Source organism: Cervus elaphus, chromosome 24 (genome assembly GCF_910594005.1).
Source record: "Cervus elaphus chromosome 24, mCerEla1.1, whole genome shotgun sequence".
NCBI classification, from domain to species: Eukaryota; Metazoa; Chordata; class Mammalia; order Artiodactyla; family Cervidae; genus Cervus; species Cervus elaphus.
In genome coordinates this window covers 68,359,701-68,385,522 of record NC_057838.1, presented here as the reverse complement: position 1 = coordinate 68,385,522, position 25,822 = coordinate 68,359,701, and the positions used below count along the sequence as shown (strand labels likewise).

At 45.8% G+C, this 25,822-nt stretch overlaps 1 protein-coding gene across 5 annotated transcripts in view; it reads left to right on the top strand.

Annotated features, from left to right (window-relative positions):
* The window catches only part of C24H3orf20 (chromosome 24 C3orf20 homolog), a 51,556-nt gene that overhangs the window by 12,314 nt on the left and 13,420 nt on the right, over positions 1–25,822 (top strand). For all 5 annotated transcript variants that reach the window (XM_043886699.1, XM_043886698.1, XM_043886697.1 and 2 more), the window contains 7 exons: positions 4,141–4,285; positions 5,250–5,534; positions 11,176–11,328; positions 12,100–12,220; positions 16,086–16,217; positions 20,957–21,080; positions 22,362–22,614. In XM_043886699.1, the coding sequence (XP_043742634.1) occupies positions 4,141–4,285; positions 5,250–5,534; positions 11,176–11,328; positions 12,100–12,220; positions 16,086–16,217; positions 20,957–21,080; positions 22,362–22,614 (1,213 nt within the window). The remainder of the gene's footprint in view (positions 1–4,140; positions 4,286–5,249; positions 5,535–11,175; positions 11,329–12,099; positions 12,221–16,085; positions 16,218–20,956; positions 21,081–22,361; positions 22,615–25,822) is intronic.

Here is a 25,822-nt window from a genome sequence, read left to right as displayed (position 1 = left end):
CTTAACTTCCTCTTATGATAAAAAAAAAAAAAAGCACTCAACAAACTAGGAATAGCAGGAAACTACTTCCACTTAATACAAGTCGTATGTGAAACCTGCACCGTGAACATCGTATTCAGTGGCAAAAGATGAAAGCTTTTCCACTGTGCTCAGAAATGAAGCAAGGATGTCTGCTTTCACCTCTGTTCAACTTATTACAAGAAAAATAAATAAAAGGCATTCAAACTGAAAAGAAAGGGTTAAAATTACCTGTTTGCAGATGATATGATCTTATATGGTTGTTGTTCAGTCACTCAGTTGTCTCTGGCTCTTTGCAACCCCACGGACTGCAGCACACCATGTTTCCCTGTCCTTCACCAACTCCCAGAGCTTACTCAAACTCATCTCCATTGAGTCCATGATGCCATCCAACCATCTCACCCTCTGTAATCCTCTTATCCTCCTGCTTTCTATCTTTCCCAGCATCAGGTTCTTTTCCAATGAGTCAGCTCGTCACATCAGGTGGCCAAAGTATTGGAATTTCAGCATCAGTATCAGTCCTTCCAATGAATATTCAGGATTGATTTCCTTTAGGATTGACTGGTTTGATCTTCTTGCAGTCCAAGGGGATCTCAAGAGTCTTCTCCAACACCACAGTTCAGAAGCATCAATTCTTCTGTGCTCAGCCTTCTTTATGGTCCAACTCTCACATCTGTACATGACGCCTGGAAAAACCATAGCTTTGACTAGATGGACCTTTGTCAGAAAAGTAATATCTTTTTAAAAATACGCTGTCTAGGTTTGTCATAGCTTTTCTTATATGGAGAAAACCCTAAATATTCTACACAAAAGAAGCTATTAGAACTAATAAATGAATTTAGCAAAGTAGCAGGCTACAAAGTCAACACAAAAGTTGGCTTTATTTCTATACACGAACAGTAAACAATTGAAAAGGAAATTATGAAAACAGTCCCATTTACAATAGTAACAAGAAGAGTCAGACACTTAGGAATTAACAGAAGAGGTGAAAAACTTGTGCAATGAAAACTATAAAACATAGGTTAAAGAAATTAAAGAAGACATAAATGGAAACACATTCATTCCATGTTCATGAATTGGAAGATATGACATTGTTAAAATGTCAGTACTTCCCCAAGTAATCTAAGGCTCGATATAATCACTATCAAAATGCCAAAGATTTTTTTTTTAATTAATTTATTTGTTTATTTAGGCTGCGCTGGTTCTTCATGGCTTTTTAGACTTTCTCTGGTTGTAGCACGTGGAGGCTCCTCGTTGTAGTGCGTTGACTTCTCGCTGCAGTGACTTCTCTTGGTGCCACCGGCTCTAGGGCATGCAGGCTCTGGTAGTGACGGCATGCGGGCTCAGTAGTTTCAGCTTACGGGCTTCAGAATGCACGCTCAGTGGTGGTGACACATGGGCTCAGTCGCTGCATGGCACATGTAATCTTCCTTGACCAGGGATGGAACCCATGTTCCCTGCATTGGCACGCAGATTCTTAACCACTGTACCACTAAGGATGTCCCCTAAAGATGTTTTTTTGAAGAAATAGAAAAACTCGTCCTAAAAGTTATAAGAAATCTCAAGAGACCACTGGGTAGTCAGAAAAAATCTTGAAAAGAGCGACAGGGGACTTCCCTAGTGGTCCATTGGCCAAGACTCTGTGCTCCTAATGCAGGGACCTGAGTTCAGTCCCTCGCCAGGGAAGTGGATCCCACATGTTGCAACTGGAAGATCGTGCATGCTGCAACAAAGACCAAAGATCCTGCAGGCCACAGCTAAGACCCAGCACAGCCACATAGATAAGTAAAAGCAAATAAATATTTTTAAAAAGAACAGTAAAATTGGAGGACTCACACAATTTCAAAACTTACTGCAAAGCTGAACTCATCAAAATAGTGCAATATTGTCACCATGACAGACATATTAACCAATGAAATGGAGTAGAAAACCCAGAAATAAATTTTTACATATATGAGCAAATGATTTTTGACAGGGTTCCAAGACCATTCAATGGGGAAAAGATAGGCTTTTCAACAAATGGTGATGGGAAAACTGGATATCCACATGCAAGAGAATGAGGGTGGACCCTTACCTAACACCATATATAAAAGTTAACTCAAAATGGATCAAGGACTTAAATGTAAGACCTAAAACAATAAAACGCTTAGAAGAAAATGAGACAAAAACATGATGACATTGGGTTTCACAATGATTCATGGCTCAGTGAATCCGTGATCTAATCCCTGATCCAGTGACTCATTCCTGTGGGTATGTCACCAGAGGCATTGGCCAAGAAAGGGAAACATAGACACATAGCATTTCATGGATTTTTAAAATTTTGTGCATCAGAAGACACTATTGACAAAGTAAAAAAGAGAGTCCACAGAATGGCAGAAAATAATTGCAAATCATGTCTGATGAGGGAGTAATATCCAGAATATATAGAGAGCTTCTCAAACTCAAGAACGAAAAAACGACCTGATTCAAAAATGGGCAAAAGACTTGAATAGACATTTCTCCAAAGAAGATATAGGTGGCCCATAGACACATTAAAAGATGCTCAACATCACTAACTATTGGGAGAATGGATATCAAAACTACAGTGAGATACTACCTCACCCCCAGTAGGATGATTACTGTCAAAAACCAGAAAACAAGTGCTGGTGAAAATGTAGAGATACTGGAACCCTTGTACACTGTTGGTAGGAATGTAAAATGGCACAGCCAGGTTTACTGTGGAAAACAGTATGGCAGTTCCTCAAAAATTAAACATGGAATTACCATATAATCCAGTGATTTCAATTGTCAGCATATACCCAAAAGAATTAGAAGCAGGGTCTCAAAGAGATGTTTGTGCAAGTGTTCATAGCAGCTTTATCCACAGTAGCTAAAACATGGGTGGAACTCAACTGTCCATCAGTAAATGATGGATAAAGAATAGTTGGTCATGGGTCATCCCTGGAGATCCAGTGGTCGAGATGCCATGCCTCCAGGGCAGGGGGCTTGAGTTTGATCCCTGGTTGGGGAACTAAGATCCACATGCCACATGGTGCGGTCAAAAAATAAAATTTTGTCTGTACCTATGGAATATTGTTCAGCCTTAAAAAGGAAGGGAATCCTGCAGTATTGTTTAGTTTAGTATTTATTGAACGACTAATTAAGTGTTAGTCGCTCAGTTGTGCCCGACTCTTTGTGACCCCATGGACTGCAGCCCATCAGGCTCCTCTGTCCATGAGATTTTCCAGGTAAGGATACTGGAGTGGGTTGCCATTTCCTTCTCCAGGGGATCTTCCCAACCCAGGGATCGAACCCGGGTCTCCTGCTCTGCAGGCAGATTCTTCACCAACTGAGCTACAAGGGAAGCAATATTGTTACAACATCAGTGAACCTTGAGGACATTATACCACATGAAATATTCCAGTCACAAAAAAGACAAATACTGTATGACTCCACTTGTACAAGGTCCTTAGAGTAGTCAAAATCACAAAGATACAAAGTTAGACTGGCAGTTGCCAGGGGCTGAGGGGAGGGGAGAATGGGGAGTTATTGCTACAGTTTAAATTTTACAAAATGTAAAGAGTTGTGGGAATGGATGATGATAACAGTTGCACAACACCTTGAATGTATTTGATATCTCTGAACTGGCCTCTTAAAAATGAAGTTGGCAAGTTTTTGTTACATGTATTTTACCAGAAACACAAGCAGAAAACTCCAAAACATCACATTCCAAGTCTCAGTCGATACACTCTGCCCTCTGCTGAAGGCTGAGATAAGCCAGCATCACAGAAGTGTTGAAGCTTGTTCCTTGAACTGGAATTGAGGCTTTTTGCCTTAAGTCTGAAGTATCACAAGGAATCCCTTCTGTATCCACGGCAGCCATGGGTGTCCTCTCCCTATCCAGAACCAGGCCGCCCTTGGGGAAACATCGCTGGATTCACCACCCTGCATGAATGTTCCTGACACACAGTTGGTTGACTCACGGAGTGACGCCTGTTTCATAAGACCTGCTGGGAGTTCCTATCTCTGGAAGCATAAATGATTCCCAGTTATTTTGACTCTCAAAGGATGCAGCTCTCCTGCTGTCCCCAGACATCTTGAGAAACCATTGTCTCAAACTGTCCTTAACCTCTTCGTCTCCAGCTACAGGCAAACCCAAAACTACGGACGATGCTTTGGCATCCCCGCAGCGAGGAGCAGGAGTGGGAACCTCTAGCTCTGAGGTTACCGAGTTGAGCGACCCTTGCCCTGAAGCCCGGGAGAAGCTGCAGGAGATGTGTCGCATTATGTGAGTGCCTTAGTGGTTGGGGCAGGTGGGAAAGGAGGGCATGGCCTGTGTGTGCGGAAGGGGGTCCTGGGCAAGTTGGCCACCCAGTGCCCCCAGAGCCAGTGGAGGGGTGATTGTCATCCCTCACACGCACATCCCTAGTCCTTTGCCGTCCTGCTATAACCTTATGGAGAGGTAGGTTTATGCTCGTTCTGCAGATGAGGAAACTGAGGTACTACCCCAAGTGCATGGTAGTAAAGCTTTGTCTGAGGTCCTCCCACTCAGTGAGCCTGACCCAGGGCAATGCTTTTTGCCTCCTCACCAGTGAGACCCCTTTGCATGGCTTCTTATAATTTACACACTCTTATAGTTAAGCATGTTTATTTCTTAACATAATTTGTTAGATGTTCTCTTTGGAAAAAAAAGAAACACCTCTCAAAACATATCTACATGGGTGATTAATGATATTTATGAGTTTGTGGGTCACGAGTCCTAGCAAGTGAGCCTGCATTTCCCTTGTTCCCTGGAACAAGGCCCATGAAGGACTTCAAATGTAGTCACATCTAAGCATATATGTGTCCTGGAGCTTCCAGGCGACTGTCTCTGCAGCTGTAGAGCTTGGGTAGAGGGCAGCCACCCAGTTTGCTCGTGACTGTGACATTTCAGAAGGAAGCTGTCTTCATTTGTAACCTCAGGATTGGGAGGGGATCAAAGCCTCCAGCTTCCCACCCCATTCTGCACACAGGCCCACCCCATGGGTCTCCACCACTGTGCAAAAGGTGGAAATGAGGCCAGGACTAGTCTGACAGGGGTACAGTCCTTCCCAGTTCTTCCTAAAAGCATTACCTGTGAGGATGAGGTGTTGGGGTGGGAAAAGGTCCTCCGGGGACAGAGAGATGGGATGGGAGTCTCAGGAGCTGGGGAGGGGCTCCAGGGTGAGTGAGAGCCAAGTGGCTAGAAGACATGTTGATCTCCTTCCCTGCAGAGAAGCCGAAAGGGTCTCATGGAAAGGGAGGAATATCTTCTACCCCATCGTCATACGCAACTACAGGGCAAAGATGCCCCCGCATCTAATGTCGACCCCCAAAGGCGATGCTCAGACCCACAGCTCCCACCACCCTCACCCTCCAGGTGCTCAGACTTCTGCGCCCATCCCTCACCAGCCTTCCGCCCACCACCTCCACTTCGGCCGGCATTCTCTGGAGTGGAAGGGACCCAGGAAGTTCATCAAGTTGCACTACTCCTTCTACGACGGGTCCTCCTTCGTTTAGTATCCTTTTGTTCGGTACTTTCTCCCCAGCAGCTCAGCCCAGAGAACTCCAGGGTTTGACAAAGCCGGGGTGTTTCCTTTGGCTTTTCAGCTGATCAGAGAAGCCTGGTGACTGGTGCTCCAGGGCGTTAAGAATTTGCCCAGGTCAGAGGAAGAAGTCCTGAGAGTCAAGCCTCCAGTTCAGGTCCTGTCAAGCAGGTTGCATCAAAGCCAGCTGTGTGTGATGGCGTGTCAGTCTGGGCTGGGGGTGTAGCAGTGGTCTCTGCCTTCGAGGCTCCCCCAGGAAGAAGAGGTTAGAGACACAGAGCATCTCTAGCTGAGACAAGGTGATAGGGAGCCCCTCAGTCCAGGTGGGAGAGTCTTCGTCTTTCTGTTCCAGGCTCATTGGGTGAGCCCTGTGGTTCTTGAATACTTTGCCCACAAGATCCATGTATTTGTGGAGTCTAACCCGCACCCCAGAACCCCACCTGGCATGTGCCTGCCCAGGTTGCTCTGCAGCAGAAGCCTGTCTACGTTCATGGGCACATGGGCAGCTGGGTCCCAGCCTAGGGGTGTGGGAGTGGCACAGGGGGACACTGTCTCTTCGAGAATTTGGTGAAAGGTGTAGACCCTCTCCTAGAAACATGCACTGAGACATGCATGAAAAACATCGCTGTGATTGCAGGGGGTCTGCAGACCTCCACAATCTGTCTGTATACCTGGATTTTCGAACGCTAGGTTGAGGAAAACTGAGAGTCTAATATGCAAATCCTTTTTGGCGGGTAAATACTGAGGGTTATGCATATTTTAGAGTGAATGGAGTCAGATTGCTTTTTTCTTTCACAAATGCTTATCGAGTATCATATGTGATGATGAATAGGATGAAGGTGCCACTTTACCTTAGAGGGAGCAACTTGAATATTGCTTTCTTCTGAAATGAGGGAAGGGAGTTTGAATTTGGGTGTGGATGGTAAGAGAGGGCTCCCTTTGGAGAACAATCCGGGGGAGAAACAGTGTATCAGGAAGGCACCTTGGACCCTATGCTCCTTACGGGGGCCCTGTCGCCCTCTCCCCAACATGCTCTAGAGCTGGACTGGACTCAGATGTACAGCCTGTTTGTCAGCAAGGCTCCGAGGCCAGAGAGGGCAGAGTGTTTACTCCAGACTCTGCAGCCTCAGTTGGACGAGATGCAGAGAGATACCAATCTCTTCATTCTTGTCCCTTCGTTGCAGCAACAGGGAAATCAAGACCCAGAGGGGTGACTCACCCAATGCCACAGGGGAAATTGGTGGCAGAGCCAGGCCTGGGTCCAGGGTCTCCTGACCTCTATTGAGGGCCCTCTTCCTTGCACCATTTTTATGCCTTTCAGGATATTCCCTCCCACAGAGAGCAGGACAGGGGTTCTGGAAGCCAGAGGGAAAGCTCATTTTACTAATAAAACCACTAAGCATACAGGGTCCACCACTTTTGGCAGAGGGGGTGGCTCTCTGAGCTGTCTCAACAGGCGGCTCAGCAGGTCTGCCGGCCATGGCCCCCTCATTTTCTTTGACTTCCTCTCCACTGAACTGGGCATCCAGAACTACAGTGCCTGTCACAGGAGTCCTATTGTTTCTCTGGCCATAAATGAGAGCATTCATCACCCTCTGCTCAGCCCCGCTTCCAGGGCACCCTGTATGTTGACCCAGCACACTCCTTCTTAGGCAGCTGCTGCTCCCCTCTCTGACGCCACACTGCATGGAATGGGAGCGTTCCCCAGAGCTCATGAAGCCTGTATCTGTGAGTTAAGCTGCCATCAGAGGGGGTGAACTAGTACAGATCAGGGGTTTGGGGGACCGCAGGTCAACCTGCTGGGATCCATACTCACTCCCCTGCTGCAGAATCCTGAAGGTCTCCTGCTGGAGACCTGAGCCATCGGCGCCGGTGTGCCTGACCTAATCCCCATGATCATCACATCCTGGCCATTAATGTAGTTCCACTGTGGGAGTCCCAGGAGGCCTGGATTCTAGGCCCAGTTCTTGGTGACCCTGCCCAAGCCACTGCATCCCTCTGGGCCTTACTCCTCTCCATTATAAAATGACGAAGTGGGACCCAGTGATCCTGAAGGACAGCATCTGTGTCACTGTGACCAAATGGCCAAAACACAAGTGCGGCTGTTGGATTGAGTCTTCCTCCCGCCCGCTACCGCCCCAGTCTAGCTAGAGTTTTGTTAATGTCACAGGTCTTTTCAGAGAAACAGTTTGGGGTTTTGTTGGTTCTCTCTATTGTCTTTTTCTGTTCTTTGTTTTCTCTTCTTATATTATTTCCTTCTTCTGCTAGCTTCAGTTTTACTTTGCTCTTCTTTTAATAGTTCATTACAGTGGAAGGTTCAGTTGTTGAATTGACATCATTCTCCTTTAAATATTTTTTAAAAATTTATTGGAACATAATTGATTTACAATGTTAGTAGTTTCTGCTGTACAGTGAGGTGAATCTCCACTCTTTTCAATTTTTTTCATCTTTTTAAAAGTTGATATATAGTTGATTTACTATATCCACTCTTTTTAAGATTCTTTCCCCGTATTAGTCATGGCAGAGTATTGAGAACAATTCTCTGTGCCACCCAGTAGGTCCTTAGTTTTCTACTTTTTATCTAGTGATGTGTATATGTCAACCCCAGTCTCCCAGTTTATCTCCCCACACACACTTTCCCTCCTGGTAACCACAAGCTTGTTTTCTGCATCTGTGGCTATATTTCTGTTTTGTAAATAAGTTCATTTGTACTGTTTTTTTTTTTATTCTGCATATAAGCAGTATCATATGATATTTGTTTTTCTCTGACTTATTTCACTTAGTATGATAATCTCCAGGTCCATCTATGTTGCTGCAAATGGCATTATTTCGTTCTTTTTAACAGCTGAGTAATATTCCATTGTATATATGTACCACATCTTTCTTTATCCATTCATCTGTCAGTGGACATTTAGGTTGCTTCCATGTCTTGGCTATTGTACTCAATGCTGCAGTGAAGACTGGGGTGCTCATTCGGACCATGTTTTTCTCCGGATATATACCCAAGAGTGGAATTGCTGAATTATATCATAGCGCTCTGATTTATCTTTCTCCGTATTTTCTAGTTATTTTCTTAGTGGTTCCCTGGTATAATGGGATATAATTATTAAGATGCAGTCATTTTGGATTAGAGTGAGCCCTCATCTACTGGTGTCCCCATAAGAAGAGAAAACAAACACACAGAGAAAAAGATCATGTGATGATTGAGATAAAGGTTAGAATGATGCATCTGTAAACAAAGGAATCCTGAAGATTCTTGGTAACCACCAGAAAAATAGGAAGAGGCAAGGAAGTGTTTTTCCCCAGAGCCTCTGAGAACATGGCCCTGTCAGCGCCTCGATTTCAATTTCTAGACTCCAGACCATGAGAGAATAAACTTCTGCTGTTTAAGTCATCCAATTTGTGGTACTTAGTTACAATAGCCGCAAGAAATTAATTACAATTGACAACAAATTAGTTTGAGTAAATACCAACATAACCTTGATAGCATATAAGACTCTGCTCCTATACAGCTCCATTCCTCCTCCTTTGTTTTATTATTAACAGAAAATAACTCTTTATATATACATTGTGTACTGTTAACATAGATTTGCAATTATTATTTTATGTAATTGTTCTTTCAAATCATATGGGAAAGAATAATTATAAACCATAGATAATATAAAGCTGAATAATGTATTTACTTATGTAGTTACCTTTGCTAGAGCTCTCTGTTCCTTTGTATGTCTTTGAGTTATTGTCAAGTGTGTTTTCACATCCTGGCAGTATTATGTCCCAAATCATTCAAACTCAGCTTCAACAGTACCTGAACTGAGAACTTCCAGATGTACAAGCTGAATTTCGAAGAGGCAGAGGAACCAGAGATCAAATTGCCAACATTCATTGGATCATGGAGAAAGCAAGGGAATTCCAGAAAATCATCTACATCTCTTCACTGGCTACACTAAAGCCTTGACTGTGCAGATCATGCAAACTGTGGAAAATTCTTGAAAAGATAGGAGTACCAGACCACCTTAACTCTCTTCTGAGAAACCTGTGTGTGGGTCAAGAAGCAACAGTTAGAACTGGACATGGAACAATGGACTGGTTCCAAATAGGGAAAGGGGTATGACAAAGCTGTAAATTGTCACCCTGCCTATTTAACTTATATGTAGAGTTCACCATGGAAAATGCCAGTCTGGATGAATCACAAGCTGGAATCAAGATTATCAGGAGAAATATCAGTAACCTCAGATATGCAAATGATACCACTCTAATGGCAGAAAGTGAAGAGGAAGTAAAGAGCCTCTTGATGAGGGTGAAAGAGGAGAGTGAAAAAGCTGGCTTACCACTCAACATTCAGAAAACTAAGATCATGGCATCCGGTCCCATCACTTCATGGCAAACAGAAGAGGAAAAAGTGGAAGCAGTGGCAGATTTTATTTTCCTGGGCTCCAGAATCACTGCAGACAATGAATGTAGCCATGAAATTAAAAAACACTCCTTGGAAGGAAAGCTATGACCAACCTAGATAGCATATTAAAGAGCAGAGACATCTCTTGGCCAGCAAAGTTCCATATAGTCAAAGCTGTGGTTTTTCCAGTAGTCATGTATAAATATGAGAGCTGGACCATAAAAGAAGGCTGATTGCTGAAGAACCGATGCTTTCAAATTGTGGTGCTGGAGAAGACTCTTGACAGTCCCTTGTACTGCCAGGAGATCAAACCAGTCAACCCTAAAGGACATCAGTCCTGAATATGCATTGGAAGGACTGATGCTGAAGCTCCAATACTTTGGCCACCTAATGCAAAGAGCCGATTCACTGGAAAAAAATCTTGATGCTGGCAAAGATTGAAGGCAAAAGGAGAAGGATGAGGCAGAAGATGAGATGGTTAGATGGCATCACTGACTTAATGGACATGAATTTGAGCAAACTCTGGGAGACAGTGGAGGACAGAGGAGCCTGGTGTGTTGCAGTCCATGGAGTCGCAAAAAGTCAGTCATGACTTAGTGACTGAAAAACAACAATAAATGGTTTTTTCATTTCAGCCTTAAGAACTTTTAGCATTTTTTGTTGGGCAGGTGTATTAGTGGTTAACTCCCTCAGCTTTAGTTTATCTGGAAACTTTTAATTTCTTCTTCATTTTGAAGAATAGTTTTACTCAATATAGAAGTCTTGGTTGATAGCTTTTTTTCTTTCAGCTCTTTAAATATTACATCCCAGTACCTCTGGCCTCCTTGTCTTCTGATGAGAAATTGGCCAATCATATTAAGGATTCTTTGTACATGACAGGTCTCTTCTTTTGCTGCTTTCAAGAGTCTTTGTCTTTATGCCATTTGATAATAATGTGTCTCAGTGTAGCTCTGTTTGAATTTATTGTACTTGGAGTTTGTTGAGTTTCTTGAACACATACAGTCATATCTTCCCGGAAAAGTTTTTAACTGTTATATCTTCAAACATTCTTTCTGTCCCCCTACTTGATCTTCGGGACTCCTGTGATGCATACATTGGGATTTTTTTTTAATTTGTATTTTAATTGGAGGAAAGTTGCTTTACAATGTTGTGCTTTCCGTAAGGCACCTGAGAGCAGAACCTGGAGAGTTTCTGTTATTTCTGCTTAACCATTTCTGCCAGCTATCCCTCTGGAAACATCGCCGTGTGTCAGATCCCCACATGCTGCAGAGGGAGAGCCATCACCTGCCTCTTTAATGACACACCCAGCTTCTCCTTCCTGGCCCTGTTCAATGCTGAAGGCCAGGGCTGTGTTCACTACAACTTAAAGGCCCGGTGAGTAGGTGGGAGGAATCTTGGCCCCATGGAAGAATCTCAGGGTAATGAAGTGGGGCAGTGAGGTAGAAAGTAGGAGCTCCTGGTAAAAGGAGGGGCCAGGCCACATCCAGAAGTCTAGGAAGGCAGCGTGGCAGGGCCCAAGTGGGGCCTCAAGGACACGGATGCCCTGAGGCCCTTCCCTGCTGGATCCATGTCACAGCCAACGAGAAGAGAAACTCCCCAAGTCCTACTCCACTTGTTCCCCCAGAACACTGAGATCTTGACTGGCAGCTAGGTTCATGGAAGAATTCTTTAGGGAAGAGAAGTGTTTTATACTAGGAAACAGTGAAGGAGAGGCCATGGGTAGCACATATTCTTGGCAGCCAAATATGCATTTTGTTTGATACTCTTAAGGAGCTGTGTTGGAAGGAATGACTTAACTTTCATGAGACATATGTTCCATTTCCCATTTTAGTGCCTGAGATCTTTCTTAACATGCTCAAGCTCCTGGGCTGCAGGCACACATTCCATTTCTGTCTCCCTTGGGTTTAGCCTGAGTCTCCACCGTCTCCCTCAGACCTGCGCTTCCTAGCAGACTCCCCCAAGTAGCATCAACAGATGTGAAGGGACCTCAGACCATGTTAGGCAGGGGAAGTGGGGCTACTTGCAAGAGTCCACAGTTCCTCCATCTAGGGCAGAGTCTCAGCGTCCTGCCTGCTGATAGCCTGTAGTGATGAGGGCTTCCTTCAAGGGCATGGAGGCAGCTCCTCATTTATGTATCTCTCCTAGCTGCCCATACGTCTTGGTCTTGGACGAGGAAGGTGGGATCACCAACGACCACAAGGGCTACGTAGTCCACAAGTGGAGCTGGACTTCCAAGACGGAGACTTTACTCTCTCTGGAATACAAGGTAGGGGTGGGCAGCAGAGGTAGGACATTAAGAGCCAGGAGGCTGCCTGTGTGACGGGAGCCCTGGCCTCTAGGAGCTTGTAATCTCATCCAGAGGTTCCCACGTTGATGGGCCCACGATTGGCTGAAGTGAAAGTTTCAGTTGCCTGCAGAAACTGTTGTACTGACCTTTCTTAGTAATATTCTTCCTATTGTATTTTTATTATTAACAATATTATGTTTTATAGTTAAAAATGTCCTTTATTTTAGGAATTAACTGTTACAGTAGTTGATAGTTTTATTTTAAATGTAGTTTTATTTTTAATGTCTAATGTGGCAGTAAGAAAAGTTAATATTATGTTGGTCCTTGTCAGTGTTTGTTTTTGTAATTTACTATCTGTGAAATAAAGAAACCTGAGCATTAAAGGTAGCTGATAGACAAAAATCCTTTTTTCATTCTTTTGGTTGTTAAGCTATTTTTCAAAGATTTACTGGGTAATAAGTTAATGTTGAATTACTAATACTAAATAATAACTGATTACATTAATTTACTAATAAAGCAAATTAGGTGTGCTTATCACTTTACCTATGGCAGAGTTTCTCATCCCTGGAACCACTGACATTTTGAGATGGGTAATTCTTTGTGATAACTGTGCATTGTAGGATATTTATCAGTATCACCCCAGATGCCAGTGATACCCACTCTCCTAGTTATGACAACCAAAAATATCTCCAGACAGTGCCAGAGGTTCTCTGAGGGACGAAAATCACCCATTGTGTAAAATCACCAACCTTGGGGATAGAAAGATAGATTATACCCCTCAAGGAACTTAGAAGCCTAGGGGAATAATATGTGGTAGAGGACGCTAAGCACTGTGAGGCAGGGATTAGCTTGTGGGTTGGGATTCAGAGAAAGATCATAGAACATAGAATCCACCCAAGGTAAGAGTTACAGACAGAGTCACTCTTGGAGTTTATGGTGGGGCTCACGCAACCTATCTCATGCCCTTCCTGTTCATCCTCTACATTGGCCACTGGATTCTCATTCTTATAAGTCAATTCCTGTAGTCCATACCTCTGTTTAGAAACATTCAAGTCTTTGAACATGACTCATCTTTCCCACCCCATTGGCCTGAAGTATGTCTTCTCTCTCTGCCAATCCAAATCATTCTTCCTTCAAAGCCCTACTCAGACTTCCTATCTTTGTGGCTCTCCAGTTCACACCCATTTCTCTCTTCTTCTAGGGCCCACTGTCTGGATTAAAAGATAGTCCACACTGAAATGAGGAATTTCAGTCATTGGACAATTAGTTATGCAGTGAAGAGGTTCTAAGTTGTGGCTGAATACCCATGGCACTTTTAGCAGAAATACAGACCCCAGACACAGCTCCAGAGAGATCCGGAGTCAGTTAGTCTTCCACAGGTTCTGGATTTTGTAGTTTTCACAAGTCTTTCTATTGCTTGACCAGGTCCCAGCTCCCCAGTCCAGAGGTGTATTGTTATTGCCTTAATATTTAACATTTTGTAGTTGTGTGAAAAGTTTACAATTCAAAAAGATTGTAAGTTGCTCGCAAGCAGGCACCATATGTTATATGTCAGTGTGGCCAAGTAGACAGAGAACTGGGATGAGGATCTGAGGAGCCAAGTGCTAATGTCTTGCCGAACCCTGGCTGTGCGGCTTTCTAAAAACCACTCAGCTTTTCTGAGTCTTGGTGTCTCATCAGTACAAGGTGGGTCACCAGAGCCTCCGTCCTTGCCTCACACTGCTTTTGTGAGAACTAAATGAAACAATGGTGGGGAGGGTGCTTCAACATCACTGACGCGTTTCAGCAGTGTGTTTCAGTTCATTCTTCTAGGCCCTAGAGCTGCATGCAGAGATGCACAGCAGAGTCTGGTGCAGTCAGGAGTGGCCTGGAGGACAAGGTGGCCTTGAGGGGTAACACGAGTGTGCATACTGTTTTCAGAGATACAGATATGAAGGAGGGGAAGAACTCTGGGTAGAGGAACAGCTTCTCCAGAGCTAGGCATCAGTATGGCATTGTTAAAAGTTCATGGGTGCTTTTCGTGCAAGAAAAGAAGCCAGGAGCTGTGTGTGTCATGGGGTGGGGGCAAGAGGCGCTGGATGTGAGGCTGAGGAGTTTGCTTGCTGTCTTGAAGGCTGCAGTGGCCAGTTTGTTTCTGCCCAGATGTTTACCATTCCCAGCATTTTCATTCCTCCCTGAAAATCCATTTTCCTCCTGGTATCATTTCTCTTCAGCCTGAAGAACTTCCTTTAGCATTTCTTGAAATGAATATCTTCTGGCAACAAATTCTGTTGTTTTTCATGTGGAAAATGTTTTTATGAAAAAACATTTTTGCTGGGTATGGAATTCTGTTTGACTTCTTAAAAAATTAGCATTTTAAAGATGTTCCATTGTGTCTGTCCTCCATAGTTTCTGATGAGAAATCTGTGGTTATTTAAATCATTGTTCATTTTCTCTAGCTGCTTTCAAGATTTTCTGTTTTTGTTTTATAAGTTTGACTATGCTATGTCTGCATGTGGTTATCTTCATATAAATTCTGTGTGGGATTTACTGAGCTTCTTTAATCTGTAAATTCACATCTTTCATCAAATTTGGGAAGTCTTCTCTCCCTACTTTGGGGGGGCAGGAGTGCTCCAATCTCTTTCCATCTCTTCTGAGACTCCAATTACATGTATTTTAGACCTTTTAAGATTGTCCTGAAGGCCCTTGAAGCTCTATTTTTGTTGTTGTTCCATATTTTTCTGTTTATTTTTCAGATTACATAATTTACATGGACATATCTCCAAGTTCACTGACTTTATTCTGTCATTTCCATTCTGCTGTTGTGCTAATCCTGTGAAAGTTAGAAATTCCAGGTATTTATTTTCAACTCTGTAATTTCCATTTAGCTGTTTTTTATATTTTCTGTTTCTCTGCTGAGATTTCCTAATTTTTTCATTGTAAGTATATCTTTCTTTGCTTTATCAAACATAGTTAAATTAGTTGCTATAAAGCTTTGTCTGCTAATTTCAACATCTGGGACATATCAGAAAGGATTGGTTATTTGTTGCCTTGAGAATGGCTCACACTTCACTGGTTCTTCACACGTTGAGTCGTTTTGGATTGCTGACATTGTGGATGTTATGTTTTGGAGTCTCTGAGTTCTGATGTGTTGATTGTTTTTGTTTTAATAGGCAGTGGACTTAGAGTTACAGTGCAAACTTTGTCTCACCAGTAGTGGGCAGCAGCTCAAATCTCAGTTCAGTTTTCTGTTTCCCTGGAAGTAAGCTGCCTTGAGTCTGCACTGTTCACACATGGTCCAGGGATCAGCTAGAGCTGTGGACTGATTATTAAAGCATCTGGGACTCTATTTCTCTATCCCTTGTGTAAATCTCTCCTTACTTTTCTGAGACTGTCATTTGCTCCAGGTTTTGTCCTTTGGGTCTTTGGGCCAGAAAGAACTCATCCCATGTTGGTCCTTTTAAGTTTTGACTCAGAAATCTGCCTGCTTTTGCTCACTCTTATGATCCTTTGGATAGTTGTTTTGTTGTATTTTTTCCCATTTCTGTGGGGGAAATCAACCTGGTAAGAGCTGACTCGGCTATTGGATCCCTCCATCTCCTTCACAGCTGCTTACAGGTTTGTGTTGGAAAGGGAAGGGGAAGTGGTAAAGAAACATCCTTACTTTTTCTACTAATCCCTCAAAGAGAAATGGGGATTCTTCTGTCTTCTCCACAAAAGCAAGATTCTAACGTCATAACCAGAGAGATCTCGCGGCTCCCTCAGCCCCAGGCCAAGAGGGGTTTTGTGTTTTGCGGTGTGTCAGAAGCAGTAGGCGGGACAGGGGAAGCAGGGACCCACCGAGTCCTGGTTCCTTCATCCGCAGGTGAATGATCAAATGAAGCTGACGGTGCTCGGGCAGGACTCTATGACGGTCACCTTCACCTCCATGAACGAGACAGTAACGCTCCCCATATCGGCCAGCAACTGTCCCCACGGGATATCGCACGATAAGCGGGTAAGGCTCATAGACCAGTCACCCGGGCCTGAGCCCAGAGCACCTCACCCCGTGGCAGGCCTGACCTCTTCCCCTGCTCACCGTCGGGTGTCAGACCTCGGCGCTGCCTCCTCTGTGAGACCTGTGCCGCCTGTCTGTCAGGCGCCTCAGAGTCCAGCGTAGGCACCTTAAGCACGGGAGGCAGCACTGGCTGAGCAAACCGAAGTCAGTCTAGCTAGGCGGCACCAGACACCACTGCATCCGCCCGCAGAGATCCATAAGGTCTTCCCATCCCCTCGCTCTGCCCTCTGTTGGCTTCGTCCTCAAGGAGTTTTTCTCACCTTATGGTGACCAGATGGTCCTGAGCCTCTCCGGGCTCATTGTTCTTCCAGCTTTGGTTTTCCCAAGAGAAAAAGAACCTCTCTTTGCTATGTGTTCTAGCAGAGGTGCCAACAGCAACATCATTAGCCCCATCTGGTGCCCATGCCTGGAATGTTCTCTGTGGCCAGAAGTGTGTGATGCTGTCACTGGCCAGGCTTGAGTGTCATGTCCAGCCCAGGAGCCGAGGGGTGTGATCAGTCCCTGGTATACCACTTGGGCAAAGGACTAGGCAGGAGTGTGTTCCTGAAGGGAGATTCTGGTGCTGTTGCCGGAAGAGGGAGAAATGGTGCTGGATAGAATCACTGCCCATGTGTTGATCCTCTCCACCACCTCCTTGCCCATCCCAGGTAGAGTCCTGGCCCCTTACTCAGCCCTCCAGCCGTGACTCACCTCATTCCAACACTGCTTTATTTATAAGCCAGCCTTCTCTACTGAACTGGGGATTCCTGCCTGTGTCTGTTGCCCCTGGACTCAGTATGAGGACTGCTTTAGATGAAGTACTCGCTGAGGGGGCAGGTGAGACAGTGGCAGAGTCTAGAAACCCAGTTCTTCATTCACTGGGTCTTCATGGAACCTCCTGTGTGCCTGGTCCGTAGTATTGCAGAGAGATGGATAGGATGAAGGGGATAAAGTCCCTGATCCCCCAGGAGTTTAAAGTCTAGAGGAGAACAGTTGACATTCACTGTGAGACACTGGGGTAGCCAAGGACTCCTTGTGGCACCAGCCACTGGCATTACACACAAGGGATTGGCTTGCTTGGAGTGGAAGCAGGGGGACCACACCTCCCAGGCTTCCCCGGCCCAGTCCCAGTTTACACCTGTCAGCCCAGAAATTATTAGTAGCATCCCTTTCACTCTCAGGCTTCCCCTGTGGCCCAGCTGGTAAAGAATCTGCCTACAATGTGGGAAATCTGGGTTTGATCCCCGGGTTGGGAAGATCCCCTGGAGAAGGGAACGGCTACCCACTCCAGTGTCCTGGCCTGGAGAATTCCATGGACTATGTAGAATCGGACATAGTGGCAAGAATCAGACACGACTGAGCGACTCTCACTTCACTTTCACTCTCAGAAGTGTCCCAGGTTCCCTTTCTGTGGGCACAGGAGAGGCAGACAATTATTGGAGACCAGTGTTATCTGAACAAGATACAGAGGACACCTGTGTTTCTCCTGGAGGGAAGCGCTGCACTGTTTTTTCTTATATTTCAGTAGCGTTTCAACTTTTTTAATTGATTAGTTAATTCAATAAACATAAATTGGCACCTGCCATGTGCTAGATTGGCCACCAGGGATATTTAAGAAGCCTCACTCCTTCTCGTCTATGAAATATGTTCAGTCTAACGAAAGGGGCAAAAGCATCACTGTGGTTGTGATGTAGCTTCGCTGGCTTGGGGTCGGGGAGAGAGGGGAGCTGAGGGGGTGCTGGGTTCATTCAAGGGTCTCATCAAGCAGCCAGGAATCTCAGATGCCTGTGACTTCAGCCTACACTCCCCACACCAAAGACCAAAGCAGCCCCAGGGTTTTGAGTCCCTGTGGGCTGAGACAAATGACTGTGCTGAGCACTGAGTCCATTCTGCCAATTTGGTCCCCTGCTCTTACTCTAAATGTCACTGTTGGGTGACTAAGTACACAGAATGTATGCAGTCCCACGCCTATATTTCTTGAAAACCTTTTTATACTGTATTTTTAAAATGTGCATTGACTTATCAAGGCAGTAGGTAATAGAAAAAGCTTGTTCCCGTAAAGTTGCAGTAATGCGTCTTTGTCCTGGCACCCTCCTGTCTGATCATCTCTCACGTTTGGAGCAGGGCTGAGAACCAGCACGTGAGCAGCTGAAGACCCTCGTCAAACAGCCGAGAGAGTCACTCTCAGTCCACATGCCAAACATGCCCCCTGGGCCTCGGGAAGCCCCACAGTCGTTCACATCTTATGTTTCCTTCACTGAATGCAGCCTTCGTGAGCTAGAATCAGAGGTCCAGAGCCTTGTGTTCCAGCTCGGTAGCTGTGAGTCACAAATGCCTATTGAGCACTTGAAGTGTGACAACTCGAGGCTGAGATGGGCTGGAAGTGAAAGCACACGCCGCGTTTCAAAGACTCAGTATGAAAGAGAATGTCACAGTTCTTATTGATCGTTTATTTTGATTACATGTTGCAGTCATCATATTTTTGACGTACTGTGTTAGATAAATATGTTATTAGAATTGATTTCATCTTCTGAGAACTTTTTAATGTGGTTTCAGGAACATTTAAAACCACATGTGCAGCTCACTTTATATTTCTAGCAGATCTACAGCGGGAATCTAAAGGTGGAATTCCCACTACAGGAAGCTTACAGAGGCTGATGGTGCAGAAGGAAGCTGAAAGTTGTTTATTAACAAGAACAGTGTAACTCTTTCTTTTTTATTTTTTTAAATTATAAAAGTATGAGAACACATTTACAGGAGATTTGAAAAATACAGAACAAACTTACATACAGTTCTACTAGATGTTATAGTTATTTTCTAAGTAGAGAAATTAAGATTTTAGTTGGAGTTTCAACATGAAACTCTCAAAAATTAATAGAATGAATAGACTGGAAAAAGTAGAAGGATAGAGTAGACATGAAGAGCACTGTGAACCAATTCAACATACTTAAGATTTAGATATACAATTTTCACACAACAGCAGGATATAAATTCTATTTAAGTTCTCATAGACTGTAAAGTAGGAAACACTGGAACATATCCAGCAACATAAAACAAGATGCAAAGATTTCATGGTCTAAAGGTACTGAAATCATATACAAATGTTATAACTCTAAACGCATAGCTGTCTTGGGTACATTTAGTGTAGGGATAGATACATTAAAACAGCTTCTGAAAACTGCTGCATTCTAGGTGATAGTCTAGATGTTGATGTTGACAGAGGAAACTGACTTGCCCCAAAGCGTCCTCGTCATAACCCCTTCTCTTTGAGAATGCAGGGTGGTGTACTGGATTTTACAGCCTTCTGACCAGGAAAAACAACAAATGAAGAAATATCAGGCTTATTGTGGGTAACAGGATTTTCAAATGTCAACCCTAGCTTGCAGGTTAAGCATCTCAGAATATTTTTATGTGAAATCTTGAGAGAGAGAGCACCATGTTTAGGAGGGGGCCTCGGGCCATCCCATCTACCGTCCCTTCCTGGGTCTCAGATTCCCCATTTGTTTAGTGATGTGTAAAGGCCCACCCAGCTTTCCCACACTTCTTTACTGGGATTTTAAAATTCCGTTCAGTTCCATCATGTGTGTGTGTGTGTGTGTGTGTGTGTGTGTGTGTGTGTTTGGGGCTACCTGTCACCCATCAGCAAACCTGTGGCCATCCGGGGAAGCTTAGGGATGCGGGTAAGGTGGCCTCTTCCCTCACAGTCCCTGTCACTGGAAAACTTGTTAAATGGTTCCCCAGACACACATTACCCTGGATGGAACTACCCATCAGAGTGACAGGCAGAGTGGCAGTCCCAGATTTTATGGCCCTGCAGTCAGACTCCTCACTAAATATTTCTATCAAGGCAGCACTTTGGAAGCAAGGAAATGCCTCATTTTAACTGCTTTATTCACCCAGTACTGCCTCAAATCCTTTTTGGAAGCAAGAGTGGGTATAAATTAAAAATAAATAAAATTAGCCCAGAGACAGAGGTTGGGACCAACCATCAGAAGGATGGTTGAGGCTTTGCTGTTAATCAGGGCATTATTTACGGAAGCCTTGCCCGCAGAGGTTGACCTGCAGGGTGGCCTCAACTGCCTCATAGGAGCCTCGGAGCCAAAGTGGCCCTTCGCAGTAATCCCACACTGAGCTAGAGACCTGGCCTGGTGCCCATGGGTACCAGTCAGTCTATGGAACCCTGGTACACGACAGTCTCTCAGCTGAGAGCTGCCAGCAGGGTGAAAAGGGTTCTGAGGGTCATGCAGGCAGCAGAGGCTCCCGAGAACATTTGTCCATCCAGATATTCATAATACAACAGACATAAACTGAGCGCCTTCTGTGTGATTGGCTCCCAGATACAGAGAAGACCGAGAGCTGATGCTTGTCCTCCAGGAGGTTGGAGTCTTTTTGGGGAGGCAGTCTTCCACGCAGCTGATCACAAAGGGCTACCTGACCTCTGTCTTCAGACTGCATGGAGAGCACAGTGGGGGTCCAAGGCGAGGAACAGTTCTGCCCGGACCAACCGGCGCCCCTGGGGGTGGGGGACACTTGAGGCGGGTTAAGTCAGCGTGCAGGAATTCACTTGGCCGAGGGGACAAGGTGGGTCCCCTGCAGGGACAGCACATCCTCTGTGCCAAGGCCACCCCTGTGGTCACTGGGCTGGGCAGACGGCTTCTGGCGGGGCTGCTGACGATACCCTTCCCTTGGCCTCTCCCTAGATAACCCGCAGAATGAGCGGCATGGACGAAAAGATATCTAAGATGAGCCGGGCCCTGGCAGAGATCAAGAGGAGGTTTCAGAAGACAGTGTCCCAGTTCATGAACTCCATCCTGCTGGCGGCAGGTAGGGAGGCAGAAACAGGGGTGCAGTCCTGTCCCAGGGCTTCCCAGATCCTGGGCCACCTTGAGGTCACCTCCAAGGACAGCTCTTCAGCACCCCAGGGAGATGGCGCAGCAGGATTCCCCATTGGTGATGGGATGACCAGGCTCAGAGTGGGGAGGGAGCTTCCTCAGGGCTGCTCAGCTGATGGTGGCGGCCTTTGCCAACCTCAGCTTCTGAGAGCTCTCTGTGTGTCTTTATGTCTCCACGTGATTGCTTTTTTCCTGGGTCTCTCTTGGTCTTTCTGTTGCTCTCTCTGTCCTCACCCCCACCCACACAGGGTTCACTTTTTGGCTCCCTCTCCCATATCGTCCATCATCCACTTGCACCCCCTGTTCCTCTCATTGCTGAAGGTCTTGGTAGAAGAGAGAAAAGCAGCCAAGTCACCAGGCTGTCCCTGTCAGGCCCACAGAGTCCCCCAGGGCTGGCGTGGGTGGCCTCGAGACCCCTCCCACGTCTGGGCTCCCCTTCTCACTGCTCGTGGGCCTGGGTACGAAGAAACATTGGTTCTCCCACCCCACGCCACCCCCTGGCTGGGCACACAGGGGCTGCAGTGCCCCCCACGGCCTCCCTGGGGAGTTGCTCCTCGTCCCCAGATCCTCGGCTCAGCTACGCCTGCCTCTGGAGAGCCCTCCCATACCTTCTAGCAGAGCGTCTCACACCCCTCTGGGCCCCCACAGCACTCGTCCATGCTGTAATTATAAGCCTTCCCACCGAGCATTATGTGTATTTCTTTGTTTTCCCATCTGTCCCCAACCCCTGCTTGGAATCCCTAGAGGCAGGGAACCTGCGCAGGGTCATCATTCTGCCCAGTGCCCAACACTGAGGAAACATTTGGTAAGTGAGTGAACAAATGAGAGGTCTCTGGCCAGTCTAGCAGAGAAAGCAAAAGAAAAAGACAACAAGTACAGCCGGTAACAGAGAGGGAGGCCCTGGGAACAGCGGGGACGCGTCGGGCACCCAGCCTCCACAGAGACTGTAGGAGGACAAAGCTGAACGAAACCCATGCTCCTGGGGCAAGAGGGATCTGAGCTGGGCTCTTGACAGAGGGCCAGGATGGAGACTGATCTGTTCTTCCATTCCGCCAGCTCTGGCCGACCACCGCCCGCGCTGGGCCAGACAACAGTGGTGGGGGCAGTCCTGCATCAGACCCTAGGGAGTGCAGGCTGGAGAGGAGAGGCAGCCCGGCAGCCTCCAAGGAGGCGCGGTGGCCAGGGGAGTGACCCCAGCGTCTTCTGTCCACAGGCCTGTTCACCATCAAGTACCCAGTGAAGGAAGAGGCAGACGTCAGCCGGGCCAGGCGGAGGTCTGGGCTCTTCCCGGAGCGCAGCACCAAGCTGAGCCTGTACTCGGGAGATGCGCTCCTACTGCGGTCGCAGTCAGCCCGGGCCGAGTCCCTGATTGAAGGGGCCCCAAAGGAGGAGCCTGAGTCGGCTCCTGTGAGCCCCACGCGGAAGAAGCCGGGCAAGTCCCGCACCAAGGCCACGGCCCCACGCAGGTGGGCTTCCTGTGTCAGATGCTGAGACGGGCAGGAGGCTCACAACGCTGGGCAAAACCGAGGGAGAACAGATAGAAGAGAAACATGGGAACAGCTGAAACACTTCAGATGGGGAGAAAGCCTGGGAAGAAAGTAGAAATGGGTTAGAGCAGAGGCTGGCAAACTACGGCCAGGGCTGACATCTGGCCCCCTCACTGCCTGCTTTGTTTATGAGCTAGCTAAGAGTCATTTTTATGTTTTTAAATGCTTGGGAGGAAAAAAATTAAGAGAGTTTTTTGTGACATGTGAAATGATAGGAAATTCCAATGTCAGGACCCATGAGTAAGGTTTTATTGGGACACGCCCACGCCCACTCATTCATCTGTGGTCTGTAGCAGCTTTCCTTTGAGGACAAAAATGGTGCATCACTGTGACCGAGACCGCTGGCCCTGCAAAGTCTAGGCTTTTTATCATCCGGTCAAGGGCCAGCCAGCCCCGAGCATGGGGAGTGACTGGGAAGCGGGGTGGGATGTGTTCCCCTAGGGAGACAGTCGGGGAAGCAGTTCTGAAGAGATACGTTAGCGGAGGCCTGAGGGATTGGAAACAAAGGATGGAGAAGGAACATGAGGCAGAGGACGAAACAAGGACCTTGAGTCAAGAACACATTTGGTGTGTATGAGGGAAAGTGAGAAGACCAGGGTGGAGCATCGTGAGGAAGATGGGAGAGGGATGCAAAGGGAGCACAGAAAGACAGGCAGGAGCTGGACCAGGTAGATCTCCGAGTCTTAGAGGAAGCCGTTCCGTAACTGTAAGGCAGGAAGTGACACCATCTGATTCATGAGGTTTTAAGAAAACTTAGGATCAAGGTATCTCTTTTATGCTTTAAAATTTTTTATAAAATACAGAAAAATTAAAAAAATCCTAAGTGTATAGCTCAGTGTGTATCCCAAAGTGAGCATACCCCATCGGCCCCAAGAAATAGAATTTCCCTTTTTTCCCCTCCCAATCAATAATCCCACCTTCCTCCCCAACAGGAAGAGATCTCCCATCGTAGCTTAGTGTTTATTTTTTAACTATTTCAATAGAACCATTCAGTATGTATCCTTTGGTGTCCGGCCTCTTTTGCTCAATGTTATACTGTGAGATTTATCCATGTTGTTGTGTGTGGCAGAATCACTGCCTCTCTTCATTGCTATGTAATAATCTATTGTAGGATTACACTAAAAATTTTGCACATCCTAATGTTGCCAAGTGTTTAGGTTGGTTACCGTTTCCGTTTGGGTGATGACAAACCATGCTGGTGCTTGCATATGTCCTTCTCTCTAGTTGGAATATTCCAGGATGTGAAATTGCTGTCATAGAGTGTGTGTATGTCTGTGAGATCCTGTAGGTCCACAGAGACTGTCCATTTTATTTTATGAGGATCTGTTTTCATTCCAACCCCAAAGAGGTGCAATGCCAAAGAATGTTCAAACTATCATACAGTTGCTCCCATTTCACACACTAACAAGATTATGCTCAAAATCCTTCAAGCTAGGCTTCAGCAGTACGTGAACTGAGAAATTCCAGATGTACAAGCTGGGTTTAGAAAAGGCAGAGGAACCAGAGATCAAATTACCAACATTCATTGAATCATAAAGAAAGCAAGAGAATTCCAGAACAACATCTACTTCTGCTTCACTGACTACTGCTAAAGCCTTTGATTGTGTGGATCACTGGAAACTGCAGAAAATTCTTTAAGAGTTGGGAATACCAGACCACCTTACCTGTCTCCTGAGAAACCTCTGTGTGGGTCAAGAAGCAGCAGTTAGAAACAGGCATGGAACAACTGAGTGGTTCCAAATTGGGAAAGGAGTGCAACAAGCTGTGTATTGTCACCTTGCTTATGTAGCTTCTATGCACAGTACAACGTTGTGTGAAATGCTATGCTGGATAAATCACAAGCTTGAATTGAGATTGCTGGAAAAAAATATCAACAGCCTCAGTTATGTAGCTGATACCACTCTAATGGCAGAAAACAGAGAGAAACTACAGAGCCTCCTAATGAGGGTGAAAGAGGAGAGTGAAAAAGTTGGCTTAAAACTCGACATTCAAAAAACTAAGATCATGGCATCCGATCCCATCACTTCATGGCAGATAGATGGGGAAACAATGGAAACATGAGAGATTTCATTTTCTTGGGCTCCAAAATCATGTGGATGGTGATGGCAGCCATGAAATTAAAGGACACTTGCTCCTTGGAAGAAAAGCTATGACCAACCTAGACAGCATATTAGAAATCAGAGACATAATACTTTGCCAACAAAGGTCCATCTAGTCAAAGCTATGGTTTTTCCAGTAGTCATGTACAGATGTGAGTGTTAAGCCATAAAGAAGACTGAGTGCCAAAGAACTGATTTTTTTGAATTATGGTGCTGGAGAAGACTTTTGAGAGTCTCTTGGATTGCCACGAGATCAAACTAATCAATCCTAAGGGAAATCAACCCAGAATATTCATTGGCAGGACTGATATTGAAGCGGAAGCTTCAATACTTTGGCCACCTGATGCAAAAGGCCAAGTCATTGGAAAAGACCCTGATGCTGGGAAAGATTGAAGGCCAAAGGCGAAGGGGGTGACAGAGGATGAGATGGTTGGATGGCATCACCGACTCAAGGGACATGAATGTGAGCAAACTCTGGGAGACAGTGAAGGACTTGGGAGCCTGGTGTGCTGCAGTCCATGGGGTCACAGAGAGTCGGACACAGCTTAGCCACTGAACAGCAACAGTTGAATCTTTGCTATTATCCTGCTGAGTAGAACTCTCCAAACTCATGGATTCATGTAATTTTTGTTCTGTTGGGATGGAGAAATAAAATAACCAAAATAAATAGGCAAAATGTATATCGTTTTGGACTGTGAGCAATGCTCAGGAAAATAGGCAAGGACGGGGGGCATGTGTTGGTGGTGGAAGGATGCAGTTCCTAACAGGATGGTCAGAGAAGGTGTCATTGAGAAGGTGACATTTGCATAAAGACACGAAGAAGGTGAGAAAATGGGTGTCTGGGGGGAAAGCCAGGCAGGCAGAAGGAACAGCAGGCGCAAAGGCCCTGAGGTTGGAGGGTGAGAAAAGACCAGCGCGGCTGGTGCAGCGAGCAAAGCAGAGACTACCGGAGGAGAATACGGGGCTGAGAAAGGAGCCGGATCAAGCACAGGCTTGGAGGGCGTTGCGGGGACTTTGGCTTTTATCCT